The 18475-nt window shown below is 34.7% G+C and overlaps 2 protein-coding genes across 4 annotated transcripts in view; one reads left to right on the top strand and one right to left on the bottom strand.

Annotated features, from left to right (window-relative positions):
* tmcc3 (transmembrane and coiled-coil domain family 3) overlaps positions 1–5657 on the top strand; it is a 40706-nt gene extending 35049 nt beyond the window's left edge. The window contains exons 2-4 of one of the 2 annotated variants that reach the window (XR_015482049.2): positions 552–1480; positions 2050–2967; positions 4673–5657. Coding sequence is in view for 1 of the 2 variants with exons in the window: in NM_001044813.2 (NP_001038278.1) it covers positions 552–1480; positions 2050–2185; positions 3710–4012 (1368 nt within the window). In the remaining variant the exon portion in view is untranslated. 2 annotated transcript variants of the gene reach the window in all.
* A 2567-nt stretch (positions 5658–8224) lies between these two features.
* Positions 8225–18475, bottom strand: part of lamb1b (laminin, beta 1b) — a 55337-nt gene continuing 45086 nt past the window's right edge. Inside the window, exons 22-28 of one of the 2 annotated variants that reach the window (XM_088649812.1) lie at positions 16737–16937; positions 16369–16513; positions 15934–16138; positions 14456–14597; positions 14201–14377; positions 9627–9786; positions 8225–9551 (exon numbers count right to left, since the gene is read on the bottom strand). In XM_088649812.1, coding sequence (XP_088505938.1) covers positions 9415–9551; positions 9627–9786; positions 14201–14377; positions 14456–14597; positions 15934–16138; positions 16369–16513; positions 16737–16937 — 1167 coding nt within the window. In that variant the 3' untranslated portion in view covers positions 8225–9414. 2 annotated transcript variants of the gene reach the window in all.

Here is an 18475-nt window from a genome sequence, read left to right as displayed (position 1 = left end):
ACATCACTACTAACTAACCATATATTCGATCTTTTTAATTTGCTATTTCTTATCTTTCAAAAATAATCTACACAAACTGAATAGGGGATTTTTAGACTTTTTTTTCCATGCTGATTTGATTCATTTTACTGACTGAAACCCAAACAGTCAAATCAGCATACTCTTGTTTTCACACCCATCATTTCTAATACTCAGTTCCCTTCAACAGTTTCCTAAAGGGTTTTCTGCTGCTCTCACTTTAAGATCTTATGCACAGATAATGCATTTCAGATTGCTCACAATCATTTTATACATAACAGTGTTTAAAAGAATAAACATCAATATGGGCATTTTGACTCAGAAGCATATATTTGACAGCAATATACTGCAAAAGTAAACCAAATTCAGTCCTCCTACCCTCAACTCAATGCGTTGCATTACAATTCATGAAAATTGCTTGCAGAGTTTTATTATTTGACTCTGATGGTAAATATTTGCCCGGAACAAGTAAATGCTAAAATCTTATTGATTAAATCTTTATTGATTTTTCCTCTGTCTGTGTTTGATTTCAGGCGGAGAGAGGTGTTGATGTGAACACCCTCAGCATCCCTGTGCCCATGCGAAGAGGGGGCTCAGAGACGTGCTTAGACCTGGATTCAGATCTAACAGTACGGGACGGCCCGCGATCACGATTTGGCCTGGACAGCCTCCAACAAAAGATCCTCAAAGTAAAAGAACAGCTGCGAATTGAGCAAAACCTACAAAATGAGAACGTGGCCGAATATCTTAAACTCATCAACTGCGCAGACAAACAGCAGAGTGGCCGTATTAAACAAGTGTTCGAGAAGAAGAACCAAAAAACTGCCCACAACATCTCCCAACTCCAGAAAAAACTTGAGCAGTATCAGCGCAAGATGAAGGAGTCAGACATCTCCAATGGCACCAAACATGCAACGCCAAAAGACAAAGACAACGACAACCTCAAAGAAACTGTGGTCACTGGAAGCGGACGACATCCACATTTGGACAAAGTCAAAACCATCGGCCCTGGAGTTTCTTTATCTCCGCCGTTCTTCTTTAGCAAGCCCAGGGAAATCGCAAACCTTATTCGCAACAAATTCGGCAGCGCTGACAACATCGCCCACCTGAAAAGCTCAATGGAGACTGGGTCTGGGTTGCAGGCGGAAGCGGGAGCCCGGATTTTAAGCGGCAGCGCCACATTGACCCCGAAACCTAAATATCCGAGTGATGACGAGTGTTCCACCGAGACGTCAGTTTCTGTGGAAAGTAATGGGCAGGTGACTGGATCGGGCACCACCGGGCAACACAGCGGATCTGCAAGAGAAGCTGAAGTCAATAGCCGACTGCTGGAGGCCTGTGAGGAGATCCGGGAGTTGAGGGAAGCTCAGAGTCTCCTGGCTGACGACATCGAGACACTCAAGAACCAGTTTAAATGTGAAGTGGAGAACATCACGCAGACACTACAAGAGGAGCGATACAGGTCAGTTAATAATTACTGTTGGTAGTCTCGTGAGTGTGGATTTATTATGGCACATATAGAACTTCAAGAGTTCCCTGTTAGATATTGCTTGATACTAATAGCAGTTTTGGCATGCTGTCCCGGGAGAGAACCCTGAGATAATTGAGCCCAGGGCTCCTGCCTGGTCAATTAGCATGAAAAGGGGTTCTGTGATCAAGTAGTTCTTGAGAGCTCCAATTGGTAAAGGAGGAAAAGGGGGAGATAGGCTAGGATTAATCTGATTGTTATATCGATGATTGCGGATGAGAGACCAGCCATGATCAATCATATCACATGGCCCTCTTGAAATTAGTGTAAAAAACTTCACTTAGCAGGCATGCACAATGCACCATATCAGCTATTGGCTAGAAATGTTAACGCTTCTAATAAAATCATATACTTTTCTTGTCTCTTGAGTACATTCAAATCCTGATTTATAGATATTTAAAGTATAAACCAATATTAACATTTAAACCTATTACCCAAGATCCTACTGAAAAAAAACAAGCACATTGGCTTAAAGTACATTTTGATGTTGTTGTTTTTATAAGGTGTGAGCATCTAGAAGACCAGCTGAACGACCTGACAGAGCTCCATCAGAATGAAACCGCAAACCTCAAACAGGAGCTCGCGAGCATCGAGGAGAAGATGGCCTATCAGGCTTATGAACGAGCTCGAGATATTCAGGTATAATCAAACATGCATGTTCAATAGCACTTCTGGTGCTGACATCATTTTCATTGATCTGGGGCCTGCACTATCCCAGCAAGCACAGAACATTAACATGACGTCAGGTTGACCTTGAACCCCAACGTCGTGGGATGTTGCATTTTGTTTGGAAATGAAGATCAGGTTGATGCCAGGCTGACCTTATGATGTTGTGTGGGCGTTACCAATATGATGTTTATCAAACATTGGATTTTGGTTGCCATACCTGATGAATAAATGTCAGTATTTGAAATCAATATGACGTTGGTTTAAGATTTGGGCTCATGGATTTGGCTCGTGACGTTGGATTTTGGTCACTTTCCAACAGAACCTTAAATCAACTAAAAAACTTGTCATTTGATGTTGTTATTATATGTCAAAAGAACATTGTCTTTAGATGACGGTGACCTAAATCTAACCTAAAATTAACGTTTTATGATATTGTGTGTCTGCTTGGATTAAGCTGGATTAGCTGGCTAACCAGTTAAATTTTGGTTTAGTTTGCACCAACCTTGGGTTTTAGCTAACAATAAGGCAGCTCGACTTTAATCACTCTTTGTTGCCATGGAAGTTATGAAGCAGCTGAGCTACCTTCTAAACTGAAACCTAACTGGCCAGCCAGCTGATAACTTAATGCATTTTTTCTAGTCAAATATCTTTCTGATCATGAAAAAGACAGGTAAATGGCCTCCGAAATGCATTCGAGATGGATATAAATCCAATCGCTCAAACTAGGACACATTCCAGATAAAACAGGACAGGTTGTTGCACCTGGTTTTTGAAACCACATATGCAAATATTACTCCTCCTAAAATATAATTGCGTGTCATTTGACATATCAGATATAACAGCGCTAATGCAAAATTATGCCACAGATGGCAGTTTGGGAGATTTGATTTTTTGCTTTTCATTCTATTTTTGTCTCTATCTGTTAAATGTTAATGATAAATTAGAATCAAATAACAGCATTAACAACGGTGACTCATCACATACCTGTTGTATCCATATCTCTGTGAATGGGAAGGAAAAATAGAGCATTTAATTTGTTTTTAGAGCATTATAAAGGGTTTTGTATTTACACAAATAAATTAATGTCAACTTGACACTTTATTTAAACTCCATCTTACAAGAACACAATAAGGGAAACGATGTTTACTATAAATGTACCACAATCATGTTGCACTGCTTGCTTTAACCTTAAATACCTCTTTTGCACAATAATCAACATTTAATACCTCTCTTGCACAATATCCTGCACAACATTGTTTAGTTTCATGCAAAAGTACTGGTATAGCCTGTCTTATGTGTATAGTTAAGTATCTTATAGTATATGTTAGTTATACTCAGCTTTTTTAAAATAGCTCTTATGTCTAGTCTTGTGTATGTTCATGATTAAGTATGTAGCATCGTTGTCCTGCGAGACACAATATTTCATTTTTCTGTATGTCCACACATGTTGCTGAATGACAATAAAGCTCAACTTGACTTGTCTGCCATCCTCAGGACGCTTTGGAAGTCTGTCAGACGCGTGTCAGTAAACTAGAGCTCCAGCAACAGCAGCAGCAGGTCTTGCAGTTGGAAGGCACCGACGCCAAAGTCCTGCTGGGAAAATGCATCAACATCATGCTGGCCATCGTCACCGTGATTCTGGTTTGCGTCTCCACCGCTGCTAAATTCTCCGCTCCGTTGATGCGAAGTCGCCTACATGTGTTCGGGACACTAGTATGTGTGTGTTTACTGCTGTATAGCTGGAGCAACTGGGAGCATCTGCAGTGCGCAATAGAGCGAATGCTGCTTCCCAGATGAGGGTCGGGAAACATGGCTTTGTGTGGTGAATTTCTTCTGATTAAGTGCTCCTCAATGGGATGTTCCCTTCACAATGTGACTGTCCCAAGACAATGGCTTTAATTGACTTTTTTATCTGTCTATTTTGTTTGTTTTTTTGTATCGGGAAGAGTTGGTATTGATGATGTACTGTAGCAGAAACGGGTCCATCTAGGTGACTGTATTGTTTTTAGTAATGTTTCGTTTATCATCTGTGTCTTAAAAGAAAAGGTTCACTACCTTTCTTATGTTTTATGTGCTTTCTTAGGTGGTGATAGTGTGTTTGGGTTCACAAAAACTTAATTTGATCAAAAAATGCTTAAGTTAAACTATTTAGGGACCATATTTTTCGGTATTCTGATTGTCACAGATTGAATAATTCTAATATTTCTTCATTCTTGGGTTTTAATACTTTTACATGAAATGATGATAATTGATTTTTAATATAGATGTTTTTTTGGATCATTCAAATCAGTGTTTCTCAACCACGTTCCTGGAGAACCACCAGCCCTGCACATTTTCCATGTTTTCTTAACCAAACACACCTGATTCAGATCATCAGCTCATTAGCAGAGACTGAAAGACCTGTGATGGGTGTGACAAAGGAGACATTTAAAACATGCACTGCTGGGGGTCCTCCAGGAACATGGTTGAGAAACACTGTTTTAATTGATTAAAAAAATAGTTTTTTCTTTAATTGCAATAATAAGACTGTTGTTGAAATGCCGCGGAATTTAAATGAAAGGAATTCAAACTTTTTTCTCTCACAATTTCAAGTTTATATCTTTTTTTGTTGTTGAGAATTTTGAGTTGATATATTTGAGTTTATAAATATAAATGTTCAAAATATAAACTCCAAATTCTGATTTCAGAATTTAGGTATACAATTATGTATTTGTTTTCAAGTTTCTTTGTTATTATACATTGAAATTGCAGATACTTTAAAAAGAAGCTGGGATGTAAACTTGAAGTTGGCTTGATTTTCTTTATGCATTTTGTGTTGTTGTTGTTATTAAGGGTGAATTACAAACCGGATGTTTTTGACAACTACATTTTCAAGCATTATTTGTATTATTGAAATGGCCTGAAGTTCTTTTCACCTGCACTTTAAACATGTCGCCCCGGTTTGAGATTCAGTTTTTTTTTTCTTTACTCCTTACAGCTTTACTCTGTACTGACCACAAACACTTAGTCTTTTTAACTCTTGTATAATAGAAATGCCTTGGGGGTGAAACTAAAAACTAGAACATGAGAAGGAACAAATATCTCTGTCAAGTTTAAGTAACATTCTGAACTGTTCTTCGTCAAAGTTAGACTATTTTTATACATTATTAATAATTTGCATTGTTGAATGTATGTCTTAATGATTCCAACATCTGCAAACTGATTTAAGGAATTTAAACACTGTTTTTCTGAGTGTGTGCCTGCCTGTGGTCTTGACTGAAGATTGTAGAAGCCAAAATCTGAATTTACCCATGAACCTGTGTAAGAAGAGGCCTTTATCTTTAAGCATGGGTTGTTAAGTGATTTCATTTGTTTTACACATGCTTCAGTGTCACTGGTAGGAAACTTGTCTAGTCTTTAATTGTTGTCTAAACCTGCAAATAAATGGCCTCGTTTTTCTCTATTTTTGATTGTTTATTCACTCGACCACATGACGACAACAAATTTATTCTGAAAATTTAAAGTTGCTCTATTTTTCTCCCTCTTTCTCTCTTTGTATATCACAACCGGTGCTGTTTAATTACTTGTAAGATAATCCTTTTCAATAGCTGAAGGCTTGAATGTCTTTCATTATTTTCAAAGGTCACTGATGACGCTTGTGTTTTAGTGTCTTTCAGAAGAGTGTCGCCCTCTTGTGGTTGGTGAAGGGAATTGAGCGCGAATCGATCAAAAACAAAATAATCATATACAATTTTTCATGTTAAGCCGCAGGCACCTAGTTTTCCCTACAGTCCACTAAAATAAGTGATAGTTCACTCAACAATAAAAATGGTACTACTACTTAAAGTTTTTGTGGAATGCAAAATAAGATATTTTGAAGAATGCTAGTAGTAGGAAACTAGTAGTAATTAACTTTCATAGTAGAGAACACCTGTGGAATGCAAAGGCTGCCAGATTCCAACATTCTTTAAAATATATTCATCCAATATAAAATATCTTCTTAATCATTTATTTACAACAGACAAGTAACATTTATTCACAACAACGTGTAGAATTTTGAGTGTCCTTCACAAAGGTTAGTGGGCTTGAAAAACCACCCGTAGGATGCATTCTCTCCTTTCCACATGCACCAGGCACTTTCTTATCAACAAAAAATAAGATATTTTGAAGAATGCTGGAAACCAGAAGCCATTAACATCCATAGTAGCAAAAATACAAATTTACAACATTCTTCAAAATATCTTCCACAACAGCATGCTCTATTTATGTATTTACACCAGACCTTTTCTTACAAACAATCCATGTTTCTGGGGAATTAAATGTAAAGTGTTTTTATCAGAAAATTCAGACCCAGACCAGTGTATTATTTTGTTTACTTTTGACATTGCAGAGCTAACTCGAAAAAAATTTAACCGTTTCTAAAATGGTTACCACTAAACTAATTAATTTTCTTATTGATTGCTACATGACATTAAGTAAATGTTAGTAAAAAAAAAATAGCAGAAATCTAAATGGACTCATAATTTATTCACATTCATGTGTTTTCAAACCTTTGAATTTCCTTTTTTTGTTGAACATAAAAGAAGATATTTTGAAACATGATAGAAAGTAGCCACTGACCTCAAAGAAAGAGAAAAAAAACACTATGGTTGTCAATGGGATTCTTTAAAATATCTTATTTTGTGTTTATCAGAAATAAAGCAGGTTTGAAACAAATGAAAGATAAGTAAATGGCTAAAGTCATTCTTTAAAAAACATTTAAATTAGCTGTTGACTTGAAGTTGTGCTTAAATTTGTTCCTTTATGCAGAAGTGTCCAAACACTGTCCTCCTGAGAGTTTGCTCCAGCCCAAACCCTATAAGATTTTCACTATTTGCTTGAGCAGATGTGTTTTAATTGGTGTTGGAACTCTGCAGGACACTGGCCCTCCAGAATAAAGTTTGGACACCTCTAGGTCACATAGTGAGTAGATATTCAATAGTAAACTGATGACTGTTTTAAAATACAACTTAGTGGCAAAAAGGATCACATCCAGGACAACCTACTGACAAACGATACAAATTGCATCTGGTGTAAATATAGTTTTAGAAAAAAATTGAGTCTCAACATTATATGTAGGCTACAGTAGCCTATATAAATGCTGTAACATATTAATAAAAAATTTCAATATAAAAATAAGTAGCTAAATTGTTAGTTTCTTGAAAATTATTGCGTAAATTAATGTTAAATCTCATAATTTCAATGAATCTCATAAATCGAAGCAGAAATAGATTATTTTATGTTCTAAATTGTATTGACCAGTTCCGAAATTGTTCTCTTTTGTATAGGCCTAGTCTCCACGGTCAGTTTTCATGTATGAAAGAGGCCTGTTCCTCATTTAATTTTGCCATGTAAATGCAAATGTTAAAGCTTAATATTTCAGATATTTCCCAGAATGTCACTAATATTAACAGAACCTAATTATTAAAAAGTGGTGCAGTGCCAGTCACCACAACTGTAAGAATTTCGCACCCTTGTTTCACACATTTAGATTTAATTAGCACAAAATGGCCGCTATTGACTAAATTGCGGGAAATGATTAATTAGTGACATCTGTTTTCCCCACATGTCACGCACTGGGCTTTCGTAGCGTAGAACCACCCGAATAGTAATGATGGATATTGGATACAAACATAAACGCGATAGTAACTGTTGATAAGTTGAAAGGAAGTCCTATGAAGCACCAAACGAGTGAGTATTTTATGTAATTATTTCTTTTGGCCACTGTGCCAAGATTGTTTGTGTCTGCGTTCATAATTATGACATTGCAAAGTGTCTGATTCTTGTAAGATTCTTAAATTTGTTTTAATTTCAAATTAGAATATTTGGCTTGACTTAGCTATGGTATCAGTTTGGTATCAATCACGATTGATTAAAATGTAATAGTCAAATGTTTGAATACATATTTATTTCATGTTTTAAGTAGTATTGCTAATCCAATACTGCATTAATTTTATCAGACGTCATGCAATACAATGAAATAATACGTGATGTGGTCAAATATGATAAATTTAATGTGTTGTTGAAAAATAAAAAAGTATTTTAAAAGGAGGGAAACAACGTGTATAGGCCATGTTCCCCCTTTTAAAATGCAATATTGATGTCCTTTATCAAATTTAAAATGTAAACAATCCAACTGTTGTGAGGAAAACATGCTTCATTCAGTACATTACAATTACTGTTTCCAGACTGGTTGTATGTTTGTGTATGAAGACTGAGCTTCAGTGATTTATTGCTTTGTGATCACATATTCTGATGCCATTTTTTCATTATCACTGTACTCCGCAAACATTACCTGATTTGTAGTCCACATTTTGTGAAATCCTTCCACATGTTTCTCCCAAATACATGTTTGATTATATATTTGTATGATTACTATTTCACACCACATCATTCTGGTTACTGGGATGATAGGACACAATACATTGCGTAAGCTTTTTATAGTTAAGAAAGGCCAAGAATACATATGTTAAGGGGGTCATGATAATTTTTTTAAACAGTTTTACCATTTTGTAAGTTAGTAAGATCATTGTGACATTACACAATTTGATTACACATTGATTATAGCAAAAAAAAAAAGATGGTAAGACCAATCTCTGCCTTCATTAAAAAAGTGAAGCCAAAAAATGTCTCAAAATGGCTGCTGTCTTCTTGCATTAATGATTGTTATTTAGAGCCGGAGTTTGCATCAATAATTAGTCATTTGTTTTTATTAGTTCAATAAAGTTTTTGGTTTATATCCCATTCATTTACAGGGTTGGGTTTACATGTACTGCAGCCAACAACCAGGGAGTGACCAAAGTGTTTTGGCTTCACTTTTCAGGCACTTTGTGATTTTATAGTTTGTTTAAACACTGGATATGTTATTATGTATCAAGTTCTGTATCAGGTCCAAGCCTCTTCTCATTAGAATTAGGAAAACTTTACAAAATCATAGTGTAATTCAATGGGCTTGCTCTATCCATCCCAGACACCAATATTTAAAAATTCGAATCACCATGTGACATAAGTCATGGATTTAAACAACACCATCATGTTTTTAATAGTATTACAGACACTGTGAGTTTATATTAGTAACATTTGTTGTTCACTTTTGTAATATTTGGACCTAGAAACTGTGTCTGTTTTGACACTAGACACAACAATCGGATAGCGTTATTTATTAGTTTTGGTGGAAATGGTTAAGCGCAGGTGCTGTAGATGTTGATCTTCTGACTGAGCTCTTGCAGCACATCTCTGGCTTCATTCTCCAGCCCTTCTAGCTCTTGAGATTTCCCCATTAGAATGCGCTGATTTGCAGCAAATGATCTCTCCAGCTCTGAAAGAGTTCAAAAGAAAGAAAAGTGAATAATCTGAAATATATCTACTATTGGAGTCTATGAGCTGTGTTTACCTCTTAGTCTCTGTAGCTTGTTGGTGGCATCTATTAATAGATCTTTTGCCTCCTGTTGTAGTTGCTCGGCCTTTTGACGTGCATCAAACACACCTACTGCTTTTTGATCTATCAGGCCACTGGCCAGCTGATACTTGGGTAGCACGAGTGTATCCAAATCCTAAAACACAAATATACACATGCATGAAACAAACACTGACTTTTTTCAACCTGGTTGTGACAAACAATTAAACAATAATTTGCTAAAGAGATTATTAGTGCTGTCAAACAATTAATATAATTCGAAATAAAAGTTAATTTAAGTTTTGAATTTGTATTTTATGCGTGTGTATTTATACATGCATACATAAATATCTACAGTTCACTAGTGTATATTGTATATTAATACAAACTTTTATCTTGGATGTGATAAATCACAATTGTTTGTTTAACCAGCCAATTCGAATGTTATCCCTCGATTAAATGGCCATTATCAGTGGTTATCAGCTGATAGATATGGGCCAGTATTGGCCTTCTGTGCCTACTGGTATGCTCATAGGTCTGTTATCATCCATCCACTTGATTAATCAGCTTTAGATCACATACGGCTACGGCTAGAAGTTAATGAGAATCATTTACATTATTTATCAAAATTCCCATTAATTTTATTTTATTAACGTCTACACCTACCTTAAACCCAACTGTCACAGTAATGTTAAAACAGATCTGGAGTCTTTCCTATTAATATAGCTGATTAACCATGTGGATGGATGATAACAGCCTTCTGAGACTACCAGTCGGCGCAGAAGGCCCCTACTGGCCTATATCTATCAGCTAATAACCACTAATAACGCCCATTTAATCGAGTAATTACATTCAAAGAGGGTGGTTAAACAATCGTAGTGATTTTACATACATAGAATCCATATTAAAGGAATAATTCACACAAAAATGAAAATTTACCATCAAACTCACCATCAATTAAAGGGAGAGTAAATGATGACAGAATTTAAAGTTTTAGGTGAACTATCTCTTTAAATGTGCGCACTTTCAAATATCTGTTGATTAAAAAAATGTCAAAATATGGGTGAAATAAATGGTATTTTGTGTACAGTCCAGATATATTTGTTAAAATTAAACAACATACATTTTCTGACCTGTACTCATTAAAATACACAGAAGACTAAGTGACCATAATTTAATTTTATTATGTTTTAAATCAGTGGTTCTCAAACTGTGGTACGCGTACCACTAGTGGTACGCGGGCTTCCTCCTAGTGGTACGCGGAGGAATCGCTGAATAATGAAAGAAACAATTAAGACTTTAATCCTTTAATGCGTAATATAACATTGATGTGATCAGCATTGGCTGTTTTGTGAAGCGTACGATCACAACGCTGTGCTTAGAGTGTTTGTTTTAGTGCACTGTGTCATAAGCTGCTGAAAATCAGTTTCCGAAGTTTAAGAATTGATTCTGAAGCGTGATTTGACTGACATGAAAAGTGGCCAATCACAGTCGACCTTGTCTAGTTGCGTGAAACGTAAGGGCGGGACAAAGGCTTTCTGTGTTGCAGAGACAGAAAAAACTACTTAAAAACAAATGTGTTGTTGGAATAATGCTTCTCGGATGTTTTCACTATAGAGATGTCTAGCAGAGTAATCAAACCGCGGACATATTTCCTGCCTATTTGATGATCTTCATACACGTTTCGCTCTCCGACAGCCAGTCGACTCGCCTCTGACCTGTCACTCCTCTAAACACAGTATGAATGGCAGCGCGGGAATGGAGGTATTGCGCAATTACTCATTTCTGCAAGTGCGGCGAGTGCTTTATTTTAACACGAGAGCGCATTCATGTACGCAAATCGCTAAAACAGATATGCGAGCTCTTAAATAGGCTTTTTTGAAATGAACTGCAAGTCCTCTCATGATCGCGTGTGTGCTCAGATAGAATACAATCGCGATCTCTCCGCTATTAAAGTAGACATTATTTATCTTTGTTCCTTAACTAAATTTAGTCAAAAGTATTCAAAGTTATCAAATATTTAGAATTAGATTGATTCATGATCGATGACAATGCTAATGGTCTTTTTATTTGGCTGTGTTGTGAAGTGAAACTTACTTTTAGCAAAGGTGGAACATTTTTTATTTCTTTACGACAAAATAATTATGCTGGAAATGTTTCTGGATGAGGTATTTGTGTGATTTATACATTTAGCTGTATTCTGATCTGTCCTAAAGCATTACAGGTCAAAGCAATCCATTGTTAGCCTACTTATTGTTTATTTATCACAATTTACATAGCTCTTAAAGCACTGCTTTGATAAATGTAGTGTCGTCATATTTCAAATACCTCAAGTAAAATGAAGTCATTTGTTTTATTTTTTTTTATGACAGTGTACTTGTATTTTTTTACGTTTCTATTTTAGATTAAGATCAAGTGTAAAATAAAATCTACATGTGATGTACAGCTATTTAAGAAACAAATTTGCCATATTGTAAAGAAAATAGTGTAAAATATGTAAATAAAAGGCTAAATTTAAATCTTTTTACCATATACTTTAATTTAACCTTTTAAAGCTTAAATATATATATATTTTGAAAAATGGGCAAAAAGTGTCTCTATGGCCTTAAAGATTATGTGGTAGTTTTACCAGTGCTATTGAAAAAGATTAATTGTCATGAAAGGAAAAATTGACTATACTTTCTTTGTTAGTGCAAATTATACATGTAGCTTTGGGATGTAAGCAATCAAACCATTAAATTAGGTTTACACTTAAAAAAAAGTGATTTCATAATGAAAATCAGATTTTTTAAAAAAATAATCAACTAGTACTTTTTAAAAGAGTAATTTGTACTTTTACCTAATATTAGTATTATTTACTTAAATTTTTGTTATTTTAGCAGTGTATTTTTACTTGAGTACAAAAAAGATTTCACAAGAACTTTTAATTTCACAAGCACAGTTAATGTTCAGACTATTTCAAATGTTTAAAGTGACTGACAATAATACATATTCTTACTAATAGGAAGTAATCTGCATCGTTTTAAAACTGTACACACCTGTAGCTGCTTAATTAGGCTTACAACGCTATTTTTTAATACTGGTTAAAAAATAGCGTCGTAAGGTGGTACTTGGAGAGGCGATTTTTTTCTAAGGTGGTACTTGGTGAAAAAAGTTTGAGAACCACTGTTTTAAATTATTAAAATCTTATTGCTTACAAATGGGTAAATTAGCGATCTGAAAGACTGGCAAAGATTTGGATATTTTTGTATTTTATGCGAGTATTTATACATGTTTAAATATGCACAGTACACACTTTTATATTCTATGAAAACAAAGTTTTTTTTTTAATGTGATTAATCACAATGAATTGTGTCAGATCACTAGTGATTTTACATGCATAGAAAACCATATTGAAGGAATAGTTCACCCAAAAATGAAAATTCACTAATCATCGAGTAAATTAGGGGTTTTAAACTCAATTCCTGGAGGGCTGCAGCCCTACATAGTCCAACCCTGATGCAACACACTTTCCTGTAGATTTCAAACAAGCCTGAAGGACTTCGTTTGATCAGGTATGTTTAATTAGGGTTGGAACTAAACTCCAGAAGTTTGACATCTGTGTAGTAAATAATGAGAGTATTTTTCTTTTTGGGGTGAACTATCCCTTTAAATGCGAGCATTTTCAAATACCTTGTGAAAAAAATGTAAAATATGTTTGTCACAAATTATATTTGTGAAAATAATACTTATTCTTATCTGTTATCATTAAAATGCACACAAGATTAAGTCACCATCCTTTAATTTTATTATATTTTAAAATTATTAAAAACTTCTTGCTGACAAATGGGTAAAGTGATTTGATCCCATCCTAGTGATCTGAAAGTGATCTTATTTCAAAATGTGTCAATAAATGAGTATTATGCTTAAAATCCATTTAAGTAAAAAAAAAAAACATTTTTTGCATATTAATTTTATAAATGTGAACATATTGCATTTAAAAAGTCCAGTGATGCTTTCAGTAGTTTGGATGGTGGTTGGCAGCTCATTCTGACCATTGTTGACACTTTAGTGAACAAATTTTTATTTTTCTTGCTGTTTAGTTTGTTGTCTCAGATAAGTGTCTGCTAAATGTATAAATGTAAATGTCTAATAGTATTCTGATTTAATGGGATAGTTTACCAAAAACTCACCTCCACTAAGTTCCATACCATTTACACACCCGAGTGATTTCTAAGGCTTATGAATTTTTTTCAGTATACAACATGCTTTGTAAAACAATATGTGAATTAAAACGCACAAACCAAAATAAATAATACTAATTAAATTATAAGGCTTCTTTTAGAAAAAAAAATTTATTTTATTCTATATTTTTGCCTTTATGGGGAAAAGCTTCATTTTGCATGTGAGAAGTTGTGACTTTGGTAAATTAAATACAATTGTTTGTGACTCATTGAGTTGTTCAAATTAAATACATCAATTACAACATGTCCAACAAATACAAGGTATTTTTAGGTGGATGGCTGTATGTGCAAGCAATAGTTTCTACAGGATTTGTGAATAAAGGAAGTTGAATGTCATCTTCTAGTTACCCGTTCTGTGTGCTCCAGCTCCGCTGTGGTGTCCTCAGCTTGTCTCTGAGTCTGATCTGCACTGCGGGACGTTTCTGCAGTTTTCCTCTGGAGATCATTAACATCTTTCTCTAGATTTACCATTCTGCCTGTGCTGCTGCTCAGTTTGAATTCGGTCGCTTCAGTTTTTGATTGTACCTGATGCACAGATTTCATTAAAAAGAGTGTATTTAAATGGCACAAGTTAAGAAGTGTGACATGCAGTATTCTACTCACAGAAGTGATTTGTTGATTTGTTTGGTTTAGGTCACGCTCAGCTGTCTTAATTTTTTCATTGGCAGCAGTTTGAGCACGGTCGGTGTCCTCTAGAGTTTTCTTCACCTCATCAGAGGTGTGTTTTAGAGTTGTTGCTTTCTTACTGCAACACAAACACACAGTTATGTAGAAAAGCAAGGTATTTTTGTGGAGGTACTTCAGCTTCGTCACAGATGATTATAGAAATGTAGTTCATTCAGTGGTAGTTTTTTCAGTTTCATTTATTAATTAGGATTACCCATGTACCATCTCATTAAAAACAAATTAAGAATAAGAAACCAATTTAGTTGTTTAATGTCATAAAGATTAATCTGATTTGATATACTGTTCACAAGCTACAGCTTCAAGCATCAGCATAAACTAACACTTGACTTGTAAATTAACAATTTCCTAACAAAAAGAAACATTAATTTATTCCATCATTAATTAATTAATTGGTTTATTCACGAATAAACAAATTAATTAATTAATTAATTTGTTTATTCATTTTTCTTTGGCTTAGTCTGAATGGACCGCCAACTATTCCATCATATGTTTTACTTAGCGGATGCCCTTCCAGCTGCAACCCAGTACTTGGAACAAAAAGAAACAAAAAACTAAAAAAGATTTTGGCATTAGCTAAAATTTTGTCCAAAAATATTGACACAAATCCAATATTGTAAAACACAAATGAAAATCATAGTCTGTGATAATCAATTGAAAATCTTACAGTGGTGCAGAAATGACGTCAAGACCCAGAGACTTTATTCACCACGTATTCCTTTAAGATGTTCAACTAATTAGTTAGGTAAGATCTTTGGTAAACATTAATTTGTGATACGTCAATGTTTTGCTTTACAACACAGTTGCCAAATACAATTCCTGGACGGTAGCAGCTCTGCACAGTTTAGCTTTTACCTGATCAAAATAATCGAGTCTTTCAGTTATGTTTGAAACCTACAGGTAAGTGTGTTGCAGCAGAGTTGGAACTAATCTGTGCAAGGCTGTGGCCCACCAGGAACTGGATTTGACACCTTTGCTTTACAACATGTTCTCCCACTCCATCACAAATGACTAGCAAAATAGGTTTTTATATAAAAAAAAAAAAAGTTATACAAATGCTTTAAAATTAGTGTTTTTGACAGGGATCTGTCTAAACACATTGTAATTTAAAAATACAATCTAATTAACAAAACAAAGAATTTATTCTAATGTATTTTTTCTCATTTTGTTTACTCATAAATTAACAAAACCTATTAAAAACACACTGGAAAATGACTGCAGTTACCAGCAGTAAATAATTCTTGAAGGTTCTGACACTAATTAGGCATAACTTGATTGACAGTTGAGGGTTGGGGTTAAAATAACAGAGTGTACAGTATGTACAGCATAAAAATCATGCCTATATAAGAAATCCTTATAAAGCATGAAAACCCAGTATGTGTGTTTTGTTTACTGACTTGGCAGCCTTTGCTTGTTCCAGGAGTCTCTCTGCATTGCGGGTTTTTTCTGCCGTCTGGGAAAGAATATCCTCCACATTGGTCAATCTGGCCACATGTTTGCGTATTTCTGTGGTCATGTTTTTTAGCGCCCCGGACGACACTGGTAGACTCAGTTTCATCACCTCATTAGCCACTTCCTCTATACGCTTTGGATCGGTTTCGTCTACACAGACAATCAGATTCAAGTGTTTTCATATCTCCGTTACATCACTTAATGACTTCATAACTGAAATACCATGCTCCTATAGTCAACAAGCAATGGTAATTGTAACTAGCAAAAAGACTGGTGTAAAACTAAAGCTATTACAGTTCTGACAAACTAGAAGTTTGAAATTGTGATATTGTGCACAGACCCATAGTGTGAGTGCTTGTGTTACATATGACAATACCTACTTGTGAGGAAGTCTCGTATCTGCTGAATGAGGTTTCTGAGATCCTCATTGGTCTGTTCCACTCGTGCTTTGCTCTGATTGGCTCTTAGTAACACATCCTGAGCGCTAAGTTTAGCCTCATCCGCACGTCCTCGAGTGTCTGACACCTGCAGGAAACACATTCATGTCCTTAGAAACGCTTGCAGTGTTGAATTTGATGTAAAGTTGATTATAATTGTACTTTTTTCAAGTTTATCAAGGCTGTATTTATTTATTTTAAACATCAATTAAAAATAAATAAAAGTTTATATCTAAAAATGTATTACTGTGATTCAAAGCATATTGATCTTCATTAATAAATAAGAATAGTTAATGTGTTTGTGTACTTGCCATCCTGTTTAACTTGTCTACTTCTTTTAGAGTGTGCAGGACCTCCTGGTCTAAGTTTTTGGCTTTATTTAAGGAGTCTTGGGATCGGGTCACAATAGTATCACATCCTTCCCCACCACAATGGGACATGCCATCCTCATGCTTACAGCCCAGACCACCACAATCCTTACATCCATCTAGACCTGCAGCCCTTCCACACACCTACAAACACATTTACATATTTGACATTACAACTCATGACAATATAGAGTAGAGATCAAAATTACAACTACAATTTTCTATATTTCGAGGTCTTTGCTTTGTCCTTATTTATCCCAAGAATCTAAAAGTAGTTTTTATTCAGATTTCAAGAGTTACATATATTCTGAAGCAATAAATATAATTAAATTATTTTTTTACCCTAAAATGAAGCTTTTGAACTCTCATGGTAGGTGTGTATATATAACCTTTTATCTTTTTCTTTCAGTTAAATCCAATCAGTTATTTTGAAAATTATATTTTGCTTTTTATCAGCAGTTCAAATAAAAACAAATTTATCTGTAAAAAAAGGAAAAGAAAAAAGTGCCTTATATGGCTTCTGGGGTGAATAAAGGTCTCCTTGTAGTGAACCAAATGTTCAAATTTACAACTATAAACCACTATCATCTTCATCTGTTGTGGTGCAATTTTTTGGGGAGTGATGCATTTAGCGCCATCAGCTGGACTGGACCGTGTTTTGCTTGTCTGTCTTTACAGCACTTTCACATTCATTTCAACTGCACTTGCACTTAACACTCAAGATATAAAAAAACACAGTCCTGTCCAGTGGTAATGCACTTAAAAACACACCTCAAAAGGTCAGGATTATGCCTGTCACAATCAATATCGACAGTAGATAAACATGACCTCAATAGTTTTTGGTGATATCGTCTGAACATAAACAGTTCTAGCATCATTACTAGAGGTGTCAGTATGGTTAAAAAAAAAAAAAAAAAAAATATATATATATATATATATATATATATATATATATATATATAGTATTTACTATAAATTACTAAAGTATATTTTCATGTGGGCTGGCCAGTTTTTTTCATGTGGGTTTTCCCAGTGATGGGTTGCAGCTGGAAGGGCATCCGCTGCGTAAAACATATGCAAGATAAGTTGGTGGTTCATTCTGCTGTGGCGACCCCAGATTAATAAAGGAACTAAGTCGAAAATAAAATAGATGAACTAATGTTTAGCAACTAAAAATAGATCTAGCAGATATCGCAGCCTCTGTTACTTTTTACTTTGCATTGTTTTGTTAACATTATTAGGGTATGTATTTTCACATTCTGTTTCCAATTTTAAGTAAATTGTTAAAATGACTATAATTACATTAAATATTCTTAAAAATAAAATATTATGTGTTCTTTTGGAGAGTTTATTTGCATTGTGATATTGTATTGTCATTCTGGCATTATATAATGAGTGGCTTAGAATGGTCTTAAAAATAGAACAATTATGTTTATCATTATATATTTTTGTGCTAAACATTGTACAATAAAAAAATAGATATGATGACAGGCCTATACAGGATACCCTTATTCACTCCCCAGGGCCATGATAGGATTTCTTTTATTATGGTGCTTTATCGGACTTATTTGCACTGCTAATATATAGCAGTCACCCTTTTGCAACAACAAAAATGTGTTTGAGTCTGATAAAAAACATTGTGTTTAGCAAGCTTGGGAGAAACTGAACCCAAAGTGTGCAGA

The sequence above is a fragment of the Danio rerio genome, chromosome 4 (assembly GCF_052040795.2).
Source record: "Danio rerio strain M-AB ecotype USA chromosome 4, GRCz13ab, whole genome shotgun sequence".
Taxonomy (NCBI): domain Eukaryota; kingdom Metazoa; phylum Chordata; class Actinopteri; order Cypriniformes; family Danionidae; genus Danio; species Danio rerio.
This window is presented reverse-complemented; position numbering and strand designations above follow the sequence as displayed.